This window comes from Haematobia irritans, chromosome 1 (genome assembly GCF_050003625.1).
Source record: "Haematobia irritans isolate KBUSLIRL chromosome 1, ASM5000362v1, whole genome shotgun sequence".
NCBI lineage: Eukaryota > Metazoa > Arthropoda > Insecta > Diptera > Muscidae > Haematobia > Haematobia irritans.
In genome coordinates this window covers 143,765,164-143,784,515 of record NC_134397.1, presented here as the reverse complement: position 1 = coordinate 143,784,515, position 19,352 = coordinate 143,765,164, and the positions used below count along the sequence as shown (strand labels likewise).

At 29.5% G+C, this 19,352-nt stretch overlaps 1 protein-coding gene across 1 annotated transcript in view; it reads left to right on the top strand.

The window, feature by feature from the left end:
* LOC142221942 (uncharacterized) overlaps window positions 1-19,352 on the top strand; it is a 618,143-nt gene that overhangs the window by 377,005 nt on the left and 221,786 nt on the right. The window contains exon 2 of the mRNA XM_075291829.1: window positions 5,764-5,880. Coding sequence (XP_075147944.1) covers window positions 5,764-5,880 — 117 coding nt within the window. The remainder of the gene's footprint in view (window positions 1-5,763; window positions 5,881-19,352) is intronic.

Below are 19,352 nucleotides of genomic sequence, written 5' to 3'. Positions count from 1 at the left end.
ATTGTTTGAGATCTTGAAGTTATATACACAAAAATTTATTTCTATTGACAATTTTTTAAAAATTTTATTTCTATACAAATATTCACGTCTAAAGAAAATTTTGTAAAAATTGTATTTCTAAAAAAAATTTTGTCAATATTTTATTTCTATCGAAAATTTTCTCGAAAATGTTATTTCTATAGAAAATTGTGTCAAAATTTTATTTCTATAGAAAATGTTGTCAAAAATGCTATTTCTATCGGAAATTTTCTCAAAAATGCTATTTCTATCGGAAATTTTCTCAAAAATGCTATTTCTATAGACAATTTTCTATAGAATATTTTGTCTAAATTTTATTTCCATAGAAAATTTTGTAAAAATTGTATTTCTATAAAAAATTGTATCAAAATTTTATTACTATCGAAACTTTTAACAAAAATTTATTTCCATGAAAATTTTGTCACAATTTTATTTCTGTAGTTTTTATACCCTTCACCACTACTGTGGTACAGGGTAAAATAAGTTTGTGCATTTGTATGTAACGCCAAGAAGGAGTAATCATAGACCAACCTTTTAGTATACGGATTGGCTTAGAATTAAATTCTGAGTCGATTTAGCGATGTCTGTCTGTCCGTCTGTCTGTCTGTCTGTCTGTCTGTCTGTCTGCCTGTCTGTTGATGTATTTTTGTGTGCAAAGTACAGCTCACAGTTTTAGTCCGATTGTCCTAAAATTTGGTATAGGGTCCTGTTTCGGCTCAAAGACGATCCCTATTGATTTCGGTTCAGATTTAGATATAGCTGCCATATATATTTTTCACCGATCTGGTCATAATTGGCGTGTATATCAACCGATCTTCCTCAAATTCCGTACATCCGAATATTTTATGGGTTTCGCAAAACTTGCAAAATATCAGCCAAATCGGTTCAGATTTAGATATAGCTCCCATATATATCTTTCGCCCGATTTACACTCATTTGCCCACAGAGGCCAATTTTTTGCTCCGATTTAGTTGAAATTTTGCATAGGGAGTAGAATTAGCGTTGTAACTATGCGTGCCAAATTTGCTTGAAATCGGTTCAGATTTGGATATATCTCCCATATAAAGCTTTCGCCCGATTTACACTCATATGACCACAGAGGCCAATTTTTAACTCCGATTTAGTTGAAATTTTGCACAGGGAGTAGAATTAGCATTGTAGCTATGCGTGCCAAATTTGGTTGAAATCGGTTCAGATTTAGATATAGCTCCCATATATATGTTTTTCTGATTTCGACAAAAATGGTCAAAATACCAACATTTTCCTTGTAAAATCGCCACTGCTTAGTCGAAAAGTTGTAAAAATGACTCTAATTTTCCTAAACTTCTAATACATATATATCGAGCGATAAATCATAAATAAACTTTTTCGAAGTTTCCTTAAAATTGCTTCAGATTTAAACGTTTCCCATATTTTTTTACTAACATTGTGTTCCACCCTAGTGCATTAGCCGACTTAAATTTTGAGTCTATAGATTTTGTAGAAGTCTATCAAATTCTTCCAGATCGAGTGATATTTAAATGTATGTATTTGGGACAAACCTTTATATATAGCCCCCAACACATTTGACGGATGTGATATGGTATCGAAAATTTAGATCTACAAAGTGGTGCAGGGTATAATATAGTCGGCCCCGCCCGACTTTAGACTTTCCTTACTGGTTTTTTATTCGAGTATTTTATTTCTATAGAAAATTCTACCAAAATTTGATTTCTTTAGAAAATTTTGTCAAAATTTTATTTCTATCGAAAATTTTCTCGAAAATGATATTTCTATAGAAAATTTTGTCAAGATTTTATTTCTATCGAAAATGTTGTCAAAATTTTATTTCAATCGGAAATCTTCTAAAAAATGCTATTTCCATAGACAATTTTCTATAGAAAATTTTGTTTAAATTTTATTTCTATTGAAAATTTTGTAAAAAATTTTTTTCTATAAAAAATTTTACCAAAATTTTATTTCTTTAGAAAATGTTGTCAAAATTTTATTTCTATAGAAAGTTTTGTCAAAATTTTGCTTCTATCGAAAATTTTCGTAAATATTTACTTCTATAGAAAACTTTGTGAAATTTTATTTCTATAGAAAATTTTGCCAAAATTTTATTTCTGTAGAAAATGTTGTCAAAATATTGTTTCTATCGAAAATTTTCTTGAATATTTATTTCTATAGAAAATTTTGCGAAAATTTTATTTCTATAGAAAATTTTATCAAAATTTTATTTTGTCCATATTTTATTTCTATAGAAAATTTTGTCAACAGTTTATTTCTATAGGAGTTTTTTTCAAAATTTATTTTTATTTATTTTATTTATTTCTACAGAAAATTTTCTTAAATATTTATTTCTATAGAAAATTTTGCGAAATTTTGTCAAAATTTTATTTCTATAGAAAATATTGTCAAAATTTTACTTCTATAGAAAATTTTGTCAAAATTTTTTTCTATAGAAAATTTTGTCTAAATTTTATTTCTATATAAAATTTTGTGAAAATTTTATTTCTATATAAAATTTTGTGAAAATTTTATTTCTATAGAAAATTTCATCAAAATTTTATTTTGTTTCTATCGAAAATTTTCTTGAATATTTATTTCTATAGAAAATTTTGCGAAAATTTTATTTCTATAGAAAATTTTAACAAAATTTTATTTTGTCCATATTTTATTTCTATAGAAAATTTTGTCAACAGTTTATTTCTATAGGAGTTTTTGTCAAAATTTATTTTTATTTATTTTATTTATTTCTACAGAAAATTTTCTTAAATATTTATTTCTATAGAAAATGTTGCGAAAATTTTATTTCTATAGAAAATTTTATCAAAATTTTATTTTGTCCATATTTTATTTCTATAGAAAATTTTGTCAACAGTTTGTTTCTATAGGAGTTTTTGTCAAAATTTATTTTTATTTATTTTATTTATTTCTACAGAAAATTTTGTCAAAATTTTATTTCTATCGAAAATTTTCTTAAAAGTTTAATTCTATAGAAAATTTTATGTCTATAGAAAATTTTGTCTAATTTTTATTTCTATAGAAAATTTTGTCAAAATTTATTTCTATAGAAAATTTTGTGACAATTTTTTTTCTATAAAAAATTTTGTCAAAATTTTATATAGATAAATTTTGTCAACATTTTATTTCTATAGGTGTTTTTGTCAAAATTTTATTATTATTTATTTCTACAGAAAATTTTGTTAAAATTTTATTTCTATAAAAATTTTGTCAAAATTTTATTTCTATAGAAAATATTGTCAAAATTGTACTTCTATAGAAAATTTTGTCAAAATTTTTTTCTATAGAAAATTTTGTCTAAATTTTATTTCTATATAAAATTTTGTGAAAATTTTATTTCTATAGAAAATTTCATCAAAATTTTATTTTGTCAATATTTTATTTCTATACAAAATTTTGTCAAAATTTTATTTCTATAGAAAATTTTCTTAAACATTTATTTCTATAGGAAATTTTATCAAAATTTTATTTCTATAGAAAATGTTGTCAAAATTTTATTTCTATCGAAAATTTTTTATTTCTATTGAAGTTTTTTTTTTTCAAAATTTTATTATTATTTATTTTATATATTTCTACAGAAAATTTTCTTAAACATTTATTTCTATAGAAAGTTTTATCAAAATTTTATTTCTATAGGAAATTTTGTCAAAATTTTATTTCTATCGAAAATTTTGACAAAATTTTACTTCTGTAGAAAATATTGTCTAAATTTTATTTCTTTAGAAAATTTTGTCTAAATTGATTTCTATAGAAAATTTTGTGAAAATTTTATATCTATAGAAAATGTTATCAAAATTTTATTTCTATGGAAAATTTTGTCAAAAATTTATTCTAATTGAAAATTGTGTCAAAATTTTATTTCAATAGATAATAAAGTCCCTCTTAGTTGGAGAGGAATATCAAGAATCCAGAACGTCAAGAATTCTATCAATCTGCCAAACAGTAAAAATATCTTTCAGGTTTGGCAGAAATCTACCAATTTTGGCAACCGTGTTTTTAAACCCCCTCTAAGGGGATTCTTTATAATGTGCAATTCCGTTTGGACTCGGTTATCAAAAGAAGGTCCTTTATCATCGAATCAAACATGGAATCGGGCGGCGCCATTGAAGAAAAAAGAAGTCGCCTCCTGGACTACACAAAGGACTTAATAGTCTAAGTGTCAAAGTATTTTTAATACATATTACAAATACTTGGGGGTAATTCCCCCATTATACATTAGAAGGAAACAACGTCCATCCTATAGCAGCAAATTACAGTTTTCAGAAAATGTATCCTAATACATATGATATACATTTAAATTTAATTAAATACAATAACAAATTAGACATGTAGCATATTATATATTTGTGTTTGTGCGTTTAGTGTTTAAATATCAAAATATTGCCTTAGCTTTTAGATTGCTTCATAATGTCAATCAGATAACCACAAACTGAAGATAAACAATTTGTGTTTATTAGGTAGGACATTGGTCTATTAAAATACCATATGTCGATTTAAATTCAAAATAAACTTTAAAATGTTTGCCATATTGGCAATTAGTTTATACTTTTCTTCCGTATGAATTAGTGAAATTTCTTTTTAAATGTATTGCGTTCGGTTTCCAACTAATTATATTAGTAACAGTGAGCTTATAAAGCTAAGAAAGAAATGTGTATTTAATATAAATTATTATCACATAAAGTGAATGCCACTGGAAAGAAAATGAAGGATATTTTAGAAAATTTGAACTAAACTATAGAGCAAGTGCCCACACCCTCAAAAAAAATCACTTCTGTAACATATACCCCACACACATTTTGCTTCAAGCATATATATTTTTAGGACTGGTGCAAACAAAATATTGTTTGTATTGTTCAAACATATTATGTTCCACCTTAGGACATACTCTGGTAGTAAAAAATTTTAATGAAATTTTCTTTGTGAATATATATTTTTAAGGCGACTATTGGTAACTTCCATTCTTTTACTTTCAGCATACTCTCTAGGTCTCTCTTTCTAAGCGCATATATGTTTATAGGCTATTTCCATATTAATACATGTTTGCATCTAAGCATATTATATTTACAAACATAATTTAATTGTCTTTAAATTTGTTGACTTTTTATAATTTTACTACAAAGCAAAAACGCATTCAAAAATAGGAAATATTTTCAACACTTTATGTTATTTTGAATAAATAATTTGTCTACTTAAAGCAAAGAAAAAATTCTATTTGAAGTCGAGTCTGAAATTGAAACCTTAAGTTGTCGTTAAAATGCTTTTAAAGAGCTTTTTAAACACATGAAGAAAAAAAGCTGACAAATCTAATAAATTAAAATTTGTTTCCTATTATCAAGTACGCAAAACTTAAATTTAAATAAGAATTGTGTCTTAAAAGTAGCCTTACTTCAATACTCCGCTTATTTGGCTCGGAATCAGTGTAAAAACGTTTTCAAAGCATTTTATTTTTTGTCTTATATATTCCGTAATAACCTTGTCTGAGGGTATGGTTACACTAGGCAAATATTTGAATATTCCCAGAAGAATTTTAGAAATATCTGGATACGAGTTTTAAAAATACTCCCATGGTGATGTTATAAATCCATGATGAGCTAAAATTTTTTGCTGGTCCTCACATATATTATATTTTTATAGATTTAATCAAATATATATTAATATATATTTTATATTAATATATATTTTATATTAATATATATTTGTATATATTTAATCAAATTATTATTTTTTGTTTATTTACAGTCACCGCCTCAGCAAGCATGCAGCCCAAACACGAACCAATGTTTATATCCCGCTCTGAAACATTCAAATTTGTTGCTGGTGATACCATAGTTTTGCCCTGTGAGGTTGCCAATACTGGTAAGTTTTTGACATTTTGGGGATTTGTAACATTTTGCTGTTATTACAAATATACATAAAATTATCCTTTAGAGAGACTATGGTTAAGTTCACGGTAAAATTAATTTATTTTCATTGCAAAAATTGTGAAACTTTTAGCACATTATTTTTGGATAGAAGCTTATAATATTCATAAACAAGTATAACATGTTAGGGACATATAGGTGTTAATACGTTAGAACACATTATATTTGTGATAACACATTTTCATCAATATAATGCCTCTGGATGCAAGCATATATCAATTTATAAAATACGTATAAACATATACATTAGATAGGGTCACGTCCTAAAGGAAAAACAAGTATGTATGGCCATAAGTTCGGCCAGGCCGAATCTTATGTACCCTCCATCATGGATAGCGTAGAAACTTCTACGTAAGACTGTCATCCACAATCGAATTACTTGGGTTGTGGTATCTTAAATCGTTTTCTAAATTGTGAGTTAATCCTTACGTGGTACATATTAGACAAAAAAGGTATGAGTTGGTAAGTCTACAAATAATTACGAATCGATATGGACTATTGTACGGAACGTAGGGAGCAAGAATTGAAATATGTATATAGCCCCCATATTTCGCTTATATGGGGGCTATATACAATTATGTACTTGATATGGACCAATTTTTGTGATTGGGGATCGATTTATCTGAGGGCTATATATAACTATAGACCGATATGGACTTAGTTAGGCATGGTTGTTAACGGCCATATGCTAGCACAATGTACCAAATTTCAACTGACTCGGATGAAATTTGCTCCTCCAAGAAGCTGCAAAACCAAATCTCGGGACCGGTTTATATGAGGGCTATATATGATTACGGACTGATATGGACCACTTTTGGCATGGTTGTTAAATATCATATACTACCACCACGTACCAAATTTCAACCAGATCGGATGAATTGTGCTCTTCCAAGGGGCTCCGGAGGTCGTATGAATTTTGCTCATCCACCAGGCTCTGGAGGTCAAATCTGGGGATCGGTTTATATGGGGGCTATATATAATTATGGACGGATGTGAACCAATTTTTGCATGATCATTAGATACCATATACTAACACCATATACTAAATTTCACCCTCATCGGATGAAATTTGCTTCTCTTAGAGGCTTCGCAAGCCAAATCGGGGGATCGGCTTATATGGGGGCTATATATAATTATGGACCGATGTGAACCAATTTTTGAATGATCATTAGATACCATATACTAGCACCATGTACCAAATTTCAGCCGGATCGGTTGAAATTTTCTTCTCTTAGAGGCTCCGCAAGCCAAATCTGGGGATCGGTTTATATGGGGGCTATATATAATTGTGCACCGATATGGACAAATTCCTGCACGGTTGTTAGAGACTATATGCTAACACCATGTACCAAATTTCAGCCGGATCGGATGAAATTTTCTTCTCATAGAGGCTCCGCAAGCCAAATCTGGAGATCGGTTTATATGGGGGCTATATAAAATTATGGACCGATGTGGACCAATTTTTGCATGATTATTAGAGATAATATGCTGACACCATGTACCAAATTTCAGTCGGATCGGATGAAATTTGCTTCTCTTAGAGGCTAAGAAAGCCAAGTCTGAGCGTCGGTTTATATGGGGGCTATACGTAATGCCATCCGACCTACAACAATAACTACTTGTGGCAAGTTTCAAGTCGATAGCTTGTTTCGTTCGGAAGTTTGCGGGATTTTCACAGACGGACGGAAAGACTTTCTTATATATATATATATATATATATATATATATATATATATATATATATATATATATATATATATATATATATATATATATATATATATATATATATATATATATATATATATATATATATATATATATATATATATATATATATATATATATATATATATATATATATATATATATATATATATATATATATATATATATATATATATATATATATATGTATATATATATATGTAATATATCACCAACAAGTTTTTTTTTAAATATAATCCGGTTATGTTCGGAAGATTTCGAAAAACGTGTTCAACATTACATACACCTCTATTAAATTTTTAATGAAATTGTTAATGTGTCTTATTAAAGACTTAAAGTCAGAAAAGAACAGTGCTTGATATAAACGAAATGGACTGTGTTGTTGGTTCAAAAAAAAATTGTTTTTATTGAAAAAATAAAAATTTTGTAGCAAAATAAATTTTTCGGTGATAAAAGTTTAAAATTTTCGAAGCAATTCAAAAAACTCTAACAAAAGAAAAACGTTATCGGTACACGTTTTCCAAACTTTTTTTTTTTTGCTTTGCGTGTGTCAAAGAGGCGATTTTTTTAGGATGTAGAAAGTCAATTTAGTTCAGTTTTCGCAAGAAATGGTACCATTTTCCCATTAAACTTTTTTTTGTGTTTTTGTTTACAGAAATAGTGTATAAAAAGTATTAAATATTTTTTTTACAAACAAAATTATATATGGGAAAAATTAAGCAAATTTTTTATATCATTTCAATTTATTGTGGAATACTCCATGTATAGCTTAATAAGAATATTTCTCAAAATATCCTTAAGTAAAATGATTGTCATAGTTGTTGTTAAGGAATTTTAATATAAATTTCATCAGCACTCTTCTTCCGCTTCCTTGACAAGACATAAGCTACAACATATGACCAATCGCCTATTCCTTATGCCTTCGAGATTAAGGACCCGGCAACTTTCTTAAGCTTTGGCCATACAATGTTGTCAAAGGTTTGCAGAAACCACAACAACAACAACAACAATATCAAAATAAAAATGGAAAATCTTGCAAGAGGATTTCCTTGCACAAATGAACGATAGAAGGAATTGCAATGCATGGTCAAATGCCCAGTGGTGCGATTATAAGAGGAGATTTTACTTAGCAATTGGACAACATGTTGTTGATGTGGTTGTCGTTGCATATTGTTATGCCACAAAAGAGACAGATATTGATCGAATGCTGTGTTATGCAACATATTTGGATATTTCGAAAAAAAAAAAACAATCCCAATAAATTGCAAAGAATAGTAGTGAAGCAAAAGACAGAGCAAAGACAGGATAATATCACATGTTATGACGAAATTTTGATAGAGCTTCCTACAAATACGAGTATGGTATGTCATGTGATGTGCCAATATAAGTAAGTAATATTGAGATATGGGATTTAGATTTTTTTCCTTTACAATTTAGAATGGTATGGCTTAAATCTTTTAGTTCAATTTATTCATAGATTTAAACGAAAATCCTCTGCTATGGTGTTCTCTATAACCAGAGTTAAGCTGATAGATATATATTGAAAATTTCTTACTGCATAGGCAATGATCCCTCTACGGATGACTATCTTTTCCCAAGTCACTCTTAACAAGCACAATCACACTACACAGCAAAATGCAACCACATCAGGTTGGTTCAGGCTACTGACCAGGACACTGGCTTTATATTTTCTTCTAAAATGATCTAAAAATGGTATTTAAAATTACCATGGAAGAATCGGTACACATCGGTCCATAATTATATATAGCCCCCATATAAACTGATCCCAAGATTTGACCTCCGGAGCCTTTTGGAGGAGCAAAATTCAGCCGATTCAGTTGAAATTTGGTACATTGTGCTAGTACACGCAGAGAGGGAGTATGATCACCTTAAACATGTTTCAAGAGCAAAATGTTATTTCATCCGATTCGATTGAAATTTAGTACATGGTGTAAGAATATGGTCTGTAATAACCATGCAAAATTGGGTTCACAACGGTCCATAAATATATATAACCCCCATATAAACCGATCCCCAGATTTGACCTCCGGAGCCTCGTGGAGGAGCAAAATTCATCCGATTCGGTTGAAATTTGGTACGTGGTGTTAGTATGTGGTCTCTAACAACCATGCAAAAATTGGTCCATACCGGTCTTAATTATATATAACCCCCATTTAAACCGATCCACAGATTTGAACGCCGGAGCCCCTTGGAAGAGAAAAATTCACCCGATCCGGTTGAAATTTGGTACGTGGTGAAATTTGATACATTGCGCTAGTATATGGCTGCTAACTGCCATGCCAAAATTGTTCCATATCGGTCTATAGTTATATATAGGCGATCCCCAATAATAATCTACCAAAATTTTATTTCTATAGAAAATTTTGTCAAAATTTTTTACTATACAAAATTTTGTCAAGATTGTATTTTTATAGAAAATTTTGTCAAAATTTAATTACTGTAGAAAATGTTGTCAAAATCTAATTACTGTAGAAAATTTTGTCAAAATTGTATTGCTATAAAAAATTTTGTCAAAATTTTATTTCTATAGAAAATTTTGTCAAAATTTTATTGCTATAAAAAATTTCGTCAAAATTTTATTGCAATAAAAATTTTTGTCAAAATTGTATTTTGACAGAAACTTTTGTCAAAATTTTATTTCTATAGAAAATATAGTCAAAATTTTGTTTCTATAGAAAATCTTTTAAAAAAAAATTATTTATATAGAAAATATTGTCAAAATTTTACTTCTATAGAAATTTTGTCAAAATTTTATTGCTATAAAAAATTTTGTCAAAATTTTATTTTGACAGAAACTTTTGTCAAAATTTTATTTCCGTAGAATATTTTGTCAAAATTTTATTTCTTTAGAAAATTTTTTCCAACTGAATTATATATGTATTTAATCGGCTTTTTTGTTTAATATATACCCCGTATGGACTAACTTACAATTGAGAAGACGGTGTTAAGAAGCTTTAAGATACCTGTAACGGCAACCCAAGTAATTCGATTGTGAATGACAGTCTTAAGTACAAGTTTCTATGCAATCCATGGTGGAGGGTACATAAGATTCGGCCTTGCCGAATTTACGACCGTATATACTTGTTTTTATTTCGGTTTGTTATTGCAATAAATTATTTTTTGCTGGACCAGCATTAATCTGGACTTGTCCATTTTAAATTCAGGGAGAACCTTTAGTTTCTATAGTAAAGAGGAGTACTTCGTTAGGGATGAAAGTATTTTCTCTTTGTGTGTAGATTTTTTCTGTAGGGTTTCACAACCTTAACAATCTCAATGTTTATACAACCACATATTCTTTAGAATCTTCACCTTTATTTCACAAACACAAGTATACTTAAAATTGTGTAACTTCTTGAACCCTTGTCATCTTCGGTTTTACAAAATAATTTTCCCCATTTTTATAAAACACATGTATATATACACACTATAGAAGATAAGATGAATAAAATACAACTCTAGATTTCCATGCCTGCATACGAATAGCTTCACCCTAGTTTCAAATATGGCCCCATTACTTGTTTTCAATGGGGAAATAAGGCAAGTTTTGCATACGATTCCTTATTAAAAATGTTTTATTGCTATTGTATATCACCCAACGGAAAGTTGAGCTTATCCATGTAAAGGACATCCGACATGTAACGCACCAATGTGTTAGTGAGTATGTGTGTTTATGAGTGGTTGCATTTGTATGGGTGTAGTTGAGATTCCTTTCGCGTTACCATCGGCATTATATTTCTTCCCTTGTCGCCATAAAGCATGATATTATTTGTTTTAAATTAATGCTTAACCTAAAAAAAAAAACAAAAAACAACAAAATACACGCCATGGGCCGACCTGGTTGTAACGACTTAACGCTGTATTAGCATAACGATCACGAATATAATCTACAACTTCTCTCCGCCCATTCCTTTTTAACTCAACACACATTCCAACCTCCTCCTCTTCTTCCTCTAAGGATATTGGAGTGTAGAGTGTATATGCATTACTTCATTTTATGACATTCACGTACATAATAACTTTTTATTTTGTTTACACAACAGTATCAGAAATGTCTCAAAGCTTAAAAATGAGAAGAAGAAGGGGAAAAAACCAACTATAAATGAAAACATGCAATGCATAAATATATCGTCTTAGTATGTTAGTTCATACTTAATAAACTGATAAAAAGATTTTTCGTGGACATAAGAAAATCGGATTTTACATATACATATAGGTGGATATCGATCGATCTGTTAAAATCCTTAAAAATGTTCGTATTTTTTATCAAATTTAATTCTCATACCCACCACCATTGGATGATGATGGAATTATAACCACGACGCAGTTGGTAGAATTCTACCAAAAACTTCAAACTTCTACTTCATAAAATTTCCATAGAAATACAATGTTGACAAAATTTTCTATAGAAATAAAATTTTTGACAAAATTTTCTACAGAAATCAAATTTTGACAAAATTTTCCCGGGGAATAACATATTGACGAAATTTTCTATAGAAATAAAATTTTGACAAAATTTTCTATAGAAGTAAAATTTTGAATAAACTTTTTATAGAAATAAAAAAATATTCTATAGAAATTGACAAAATTTTCTATAGAAATAGAATTTTGATTAAAATTTTTATAGAAATTGACAAAATTTTATATAGAAATAAAATTTTGACAAAATTTTTTATAGAAATGAAATTTTGAATAAATTTTTTTTGAAATAAAATTTTTACATAATTTTCTACAGAAAGAAAATTTTGACAAAGTTTTCTATAGAAATAAAATTTTTACAATATTTTCTATAGAAATAAAATTTTCACAAAATTTCCATAAAAAGAAAATTTTGGCAAAATTTTCTATAGAAATAAAATTATGACAAAAATTTCAATAGAAATAAAATTTTGACAAAATTTTCAATAGAAATAAAATTTTAACAAAATTTTCTATAGAAAGAAAATGTTGACAAAATTTTCTATAAAACTAAAATTTTGACAAAATTTTCTGTAGAAATAAAATTTTGGCAAACATTTTGTAAAAATAATATTTTGACAAAATTTTCTATAGGAACAAAATATTGACAAAATTTCCTATAGAAATAAAATTTTGACAAAATTTTCTATAGAAATAAAATTTTGACAAAATGTTCTATAAAAAGAAAATATTGACAAAATTTTCTATAGAAATAAAAATCGACAAAATTTTCTCTAGAAATAAAATTTTGACAAAATTTTCTATAGAAATAAAATTTTGAAAAAATTTTCTCTAGAAATAAAATTTTGACAAAATTTTCTATAGAAATAAAATTTTGACAAAAATTTCAATAGAAATAATATTTGGACAAACTTAGCAAATAGAAGTTAAATTTTAAAAAAAATTCTAGAGAAATTTGATAACATTTTCTATAGAATAAAATTGTACAAAATTTTCTATAGAAATAAAATTTGGAATAGAAATAATATTTTGACAAAATTTTAAATAGAAGTAGAATATTGACAACATTTTCGAGAGATATTTGATAACATTTTCTGTAGAACAAAATTTTAACAAAATAAAATTTGTCCAAACTTATGAGTTTAAACTTATAAGCCATTACTCATATGTGGAAATGTTGTAGTTTTACGATACCATTTGAATAATTGAAATAACATTAAGATACTATTGTGAATTACGAATTTAGTACTAAGATATTTCGTGGCAAGTCATTGAATTAGAATTTGGCCACTTGCTTTTTATACTTCAACGGTGAGCATAGAACAGACTCAATAAACCTGTACGAATCGAACCCTAATATTCCTTTCTTGTCTTTTTGGTTCACTTGCCCATAATAACTCTTCCCTGAGATATTATGTTTGGCAAAACATTCCATGGTTGATCTTCTCTCCCTTTTGTTATAGTCCCTGCTGGTGGGAAGTAAATTCCAGAGGCCTATTCCCTCCCTACAGTCCACTATCACTCCAGAGGTTGGTAAGAGTGAATTCAATCTCTCCAGACTTCATCTCTCGATACACATAAACTTAAATAAAATTTTTACAAAAATTTCTATAGAAATAAGATTTTGACAAAATTTTCTATAGAAACAGAAATTGTGCAAAATATGATGTTGTGTTTTTTTGGTGAAATTTTCTCCAAATTTATTATTATTTGTCAATTTATTTATACCCATCACAATTTTTTTAAGTGTTTGGTATACATATATTGGCAAATAATTGTCAAATTTGTATGAGATTACACAAAAAAAGTAAACTGTTTTATAACAAGAACGAACTACATCGTGCGACCTGGAAAATTTTATGTCCTGGTGTACTTTTTAACCACAACACCCTAGAAGGAAAAAAAGAATAAAAGAAAAGAAAAAATTATTGGCGCCAAATCTTGACCATTTTAATCATACCGTAGATCATTTGAACTATTTTTGGGAATCGTACGAAATTTTTTTTTAAATTACTTCATATTGAACTTTTGCGTACGGCCATTGACCTTAATACCCACGTTTTTAGACATACTGAACAAAAGGAAAATTTCATTGGGCTGAGGAAAATTTCGAAATAAAATAATAAAATTTTACGACAAAACAAATAATTTTTTTGCAATAAAAATATGTTACATTGAGCGTTAGTTTAAGTACTGAATTTTTTCCAGTGCAAACGACATCTGTCTGTCTGGCTGTTGTGTTTAGAGTGTCCAAGTTTGAGAGGTTTCACTGTATCTGTTTTTTTATACCATCCACTATAGAATGGAGGGTATACTAACATTGACAATCTGTTTGTAACATATCGAAATATTGGCATCAGTATATAAAGTATATATTCTTGGTCTGCTGAAATTTTGAGGCGATTTAGCGATGCTCGTCCGTCTATTGAAAACACTCTAATCGAAACAAGCTGTCGACTTGAGGCATGGCACAAGCAGATGCTATTGATGTAGGTCGTATTGTATTGTCAATGAAATATATCTGTCCCCATATAAACCGATCCACAGATTTCACTGTCCAAAAATTACATTTTTCTCTAGAAGGTGATCATATTCCTTCTATGAGTGTACTCAAGTTAAGGTTTGTAGGACATTGCAGAAAGTAAATCTGCAATTTAGTTAATATCAATTCTAAAGAGATATCACAGAATTCCTTGCCTACAAAGACTAAGGTTATATTTCAGTACAGCCTAATATTTATTTTTGTTTAAATGCATATCAGGGCCTATTTTTTCCAACGCTATATATGCCATTAAATGACTTCAAAACTTTTTTATTTTTACGAGCAGCAAACTTCTGCCTTGCCTTAAAACAACGGCGATATAGTAAAAGATGCCATAAAAATATGCATACGTAATGAAAAACCATAAACTGTTGAATATAATTGATAGAATTTTAAAGAAGTAATCGTAAAAAATGTCCTCACTGGTAAAACGCGTCTGGAAAATGTAATAAAAATATTTAAACCGAATAGCTATAATGCAATACTACGGACTAAATAAACATGTATGGAAATTCTAAATTTTTAATAAATTAAAAACAAAGTTTAACGATGTTAAACGTGATATATTTTAAAAATTTTAAATGTGAATTTGAAAATTTATTTCATATACAAAAATAAAAAATAAAAACGGACTGAATAGATTGATAATATCCTAAATTAAACGTGCTGAACTATAATAAAATATTAAACAAATTAAATGCAATTTGAAAATTTATTTCATATTTAAAATCAAAAAATAAATTTTGGACAAATAAATATTGCAATAATATTGAATAGAAATTCTATAAAAAAAGCAAAAAAAAAAAACAATGTGTCCGTTGACTCTTTCACATAAAAGGAATTTCTTTCTGAATGATTAAGAAAAACAATGTATAACTAAAAAAAAGTTATATTTTAAAAAAATATTTGATAAAAAATTCATTGCTGATGACATTCGAATCTATGTTCTTTATTTTTTTCATTCATTATAATAGTACGATCATAGCTTCGTTCAAATTGTAAAAATTAGATAAATAACATAAAAATTTAATAAAAACAAGTAACTAAAGTCTAAAGTCGGGCGGGGCCGGCTATATTATACCCTTCACCACTATGTAAACAAACATTTGTGTTACCATCTCAACTACTTCAAATTTGCTGGGAGCTATATAAAGGTTTGCGTTTCCAGATACAAATACTTTTAATGGAGAAAATTTTTTTGTACTTCTACAAAATCTAGTAAAAAAAAGATTGGACATATGAAGCGAGAGAAATTTTAATGCAATTGTACAAAAGAGCATTTATGATTTATCAGGCGATACATACACAGAGAATAGAAATTGGTTGTGACAATCGAATTTACTGCCAACCTCCTTTTGGCAGTTGTAGCAACTATCAGTTGGCAGTTGTGACACCCAACAAATTCGGTCGACTCAATCGAATGATGGGAAACCCAACTAATACCATATATGGAGTTTGTTGTGTCAGACGATGAAATTGGTCCCTTCTTCATTTGGTTGTATCTCCCAACTTTAAAGCACCATGACCGAATTGAATAACAAAATCCCACAAAATACTGCATTTTATTTATATTTTGTAGATGATAGGAAGGTATATATACTTAAATACAATATATTAATACATTTTAAAAAATGTTTACCCTTAAAAGCATGAATAGATTATGGAATCGACAGATAATGGAGCTAAATCATTGGTACTCTTTGCATATTAGTATTTATAGATGGCGTCCGAACTGTCTATAGCCCGTCTAAAACACACAATAAATTAAGTAAAGAAATTAGTGTGGAGTTTTAAAAACGACATACGAACCTATCCCCGATGGTCACTTTCTTGGGGTTTCATATATATAAGGTAGATGTAGAGATGGATTGTTTCAGAGCCGCCGTGTTAAACACAATGAAATTATTCCATATTGAGGATTCGCACCGCAGCATTGAGTACCCTGAAGCTATTTGTTTGCAATATAGCCAATATTGCTGTGTATTATTTTAGTTTCTCAGCCAATATAGTGTACTAAGGCCAGTTTCGCACGGCGCGAGTTGTTCACGACAATATTTTATAGGCAGCCTACGGATGAGGCAGATAAAATTCGAAACGAATAAGAAATATTTCGTTTTCAGTTGTAGTTATTTCAAATTAAAAAACCACACTATACTTCAACGTTGATGGTAATAATTTTATTGACATTTCAAAAATATGTTCAAAGGAATTCGGCTGTGAGTACAAAATGAAAGTGCTGACTACAAAATGTCAGTTACAAAGGCTTTGTAAGGTTGGTTGTGCCTATCGAATTCGATCAAAATTGTTCAAAAGAGAGGCATTTAGTTTAGACAAGTAGTTGTTTTGTATTACAAACAACAAATGGTAGAAGGAACGAAATAACAATTGTAAATAAAGTAAGGGAGGGAGATCGGACTTAAACACTACTTTGCACACAAAAATACATGAACGGGCGGAGAAACAGACGGACGGACACACGGACATAGCTAAATCGACTCAGAATTCAATTCTAAGATATTTGGCAAGTTTTGCGAGACTCATAAAATATTCGGATATACGGAATTTGAGGAAGATCGGTTGATATACACGCCAATTATGACCAGATCGGTGAAAAATATTTATGGCAGCTATATCTAAATCTGAACCGATTTTTTCCAAAATCAATAGGGATCGTCTTTGAGCCGAAACAGGACCCTATACCAAATTTTAGGACAATCGGACTAAAACTGCGAGCTGTACTTTGCACACAAAAATACACCAACAGACAGACAGACAGACAGACGGAGAGACGGACAGACAGACAGACGGACATAGCTAAATCGACTCAGAATTCAATTCTAAGACGATCGGTATACTAAACAATGGGTCTCTGATGTCTCCTTCTTGGCTTTACATACAAATTCACAAACTTATTATACCCTGTACGACAGTAGTGGTGAAGAGTATAAAAAGAGCTTCCAAAAAAGTAGTTTGGATCCCCAACTTGTGATCCAAAAGTAGTGCAACGATCGTCAATGCATTTTATATAGGCTTGTCATAGGAGGGAAGTACTCTGTTTGTAGATCTTTGCGTTGTTTTAGAAGTTGTGTCTTGGAATATCATATGAATGAAGAAATCTAAAAAACAAAATATTTTTCATTTATTGAACTCGAAGTGTCGAACGTCAATTCAAATGTTTGTGATATGATCGTAAAATTACACCAAGGCATAACATTCTAACTACTTATCGAGATGTTCTTTAATAGTACGAATGAAAAAATAAAGAACGCATGTTTAAATCCCACCAGCAATGATTTTTATACCCTCCACCATAGGATGGGGGTATATTAACTTTGTCATTCCGTTTGTAACCCATCGAAATATTGCTCTAAGACCCCATAAAGTATATATATTCTGGGTCGTGGTGAAATTCTGAGTCGATCTGAGCATGTCCGTCCGTCCGTCCGTCAGTTAAAGTCACGCTAACTTCCGAACGAAACAAGTTATCGACTTTAAACTTGGCACAAGTAGTTGTTATTGATGTAGGTCGGATGGGATTGCAAATGGGCCATATCGGTCCACTTTAACGTATAGTCCCCATATAAACGGACCCCCAAATTTGGCTTGCGGGTACTCTAAGAGAAGCAAATTTTATCCGAGCCGGCTGAAATTTGGTACATGGTGTCAGTATATGATCCCTAACAACTATGCAAAAATTGGTCCACATCGGTCCATAATTATATATAGCCCCGATATAAACCGATCCCCCGATTTGGCTTGCGGAGCCTCTAAGAGAAGCAAATTTCCTCCGATCCTGCTGAAATTAGGTACATGGTTTTAGTGTATGGTCTCTAATGACCATGCAAAAAATGGTCTACATCGATCCATAATTATATATAGCCCCCATATAAACCGATCACCAGATTTGACCTCCGGAGCCTCTTGGAAGACCAAAATTCATCTGATTCAGTTGAAATTTGCAACGTGGTGTTAATATATGGCCTCAAACACCCATGCAAAAATTGGTTGAAATCGGTCCATAATTATATATAGCCCCCATGTAAACCGATCCCCCGATTTGACCTCCGGAGCCCCTTGGAAGAGCAAAATTCATCCGATTCTGTTGAAATTTGGTACGTGATGTTAGGATATGTTATCCAACAACCATGCAGGAATTGGTTCATATCAGGCCATAATTATATATAACCCCCATATAAACCAATCCCCAGATTTGACCTCCGGTGCCTTTTGGAGAAGCAAAATTCATCCAATCTGGTTGAAATTTGGTACGTGGTGGTAGTATATGATATTTAAAAGCCATGCCAAAAGTGGTCCATATTAGTCCATAATCATATATAGCCCCCATATAAACCGATCCCGAGATTTGGTTTTGGAGCCTCTTGGAGGAGCAAATTTCATCCCAGTCAGTTGAAATTTGGTACATTGTGCTAGTATATGGCCGTTAACAACCATGACTAACTAGGTCCATATTGGTCTATAGTTATATATAGCCCTCAGATAAATCGATCCCTAATCACACAAAAATTGGTCCATATCAAGTTCATAATTGAATATACCACAACCCAAGTAATTCGATTGTGGATGACAGTCTTTCGTTGAAATTTCTACGCAATCCATGGTGGAGGGTACATAAGATTCGGTCTGGCCGAACTTACGGCCGTATATACTTGTTTTTTTATAAAAACACAGTGACATTAAAC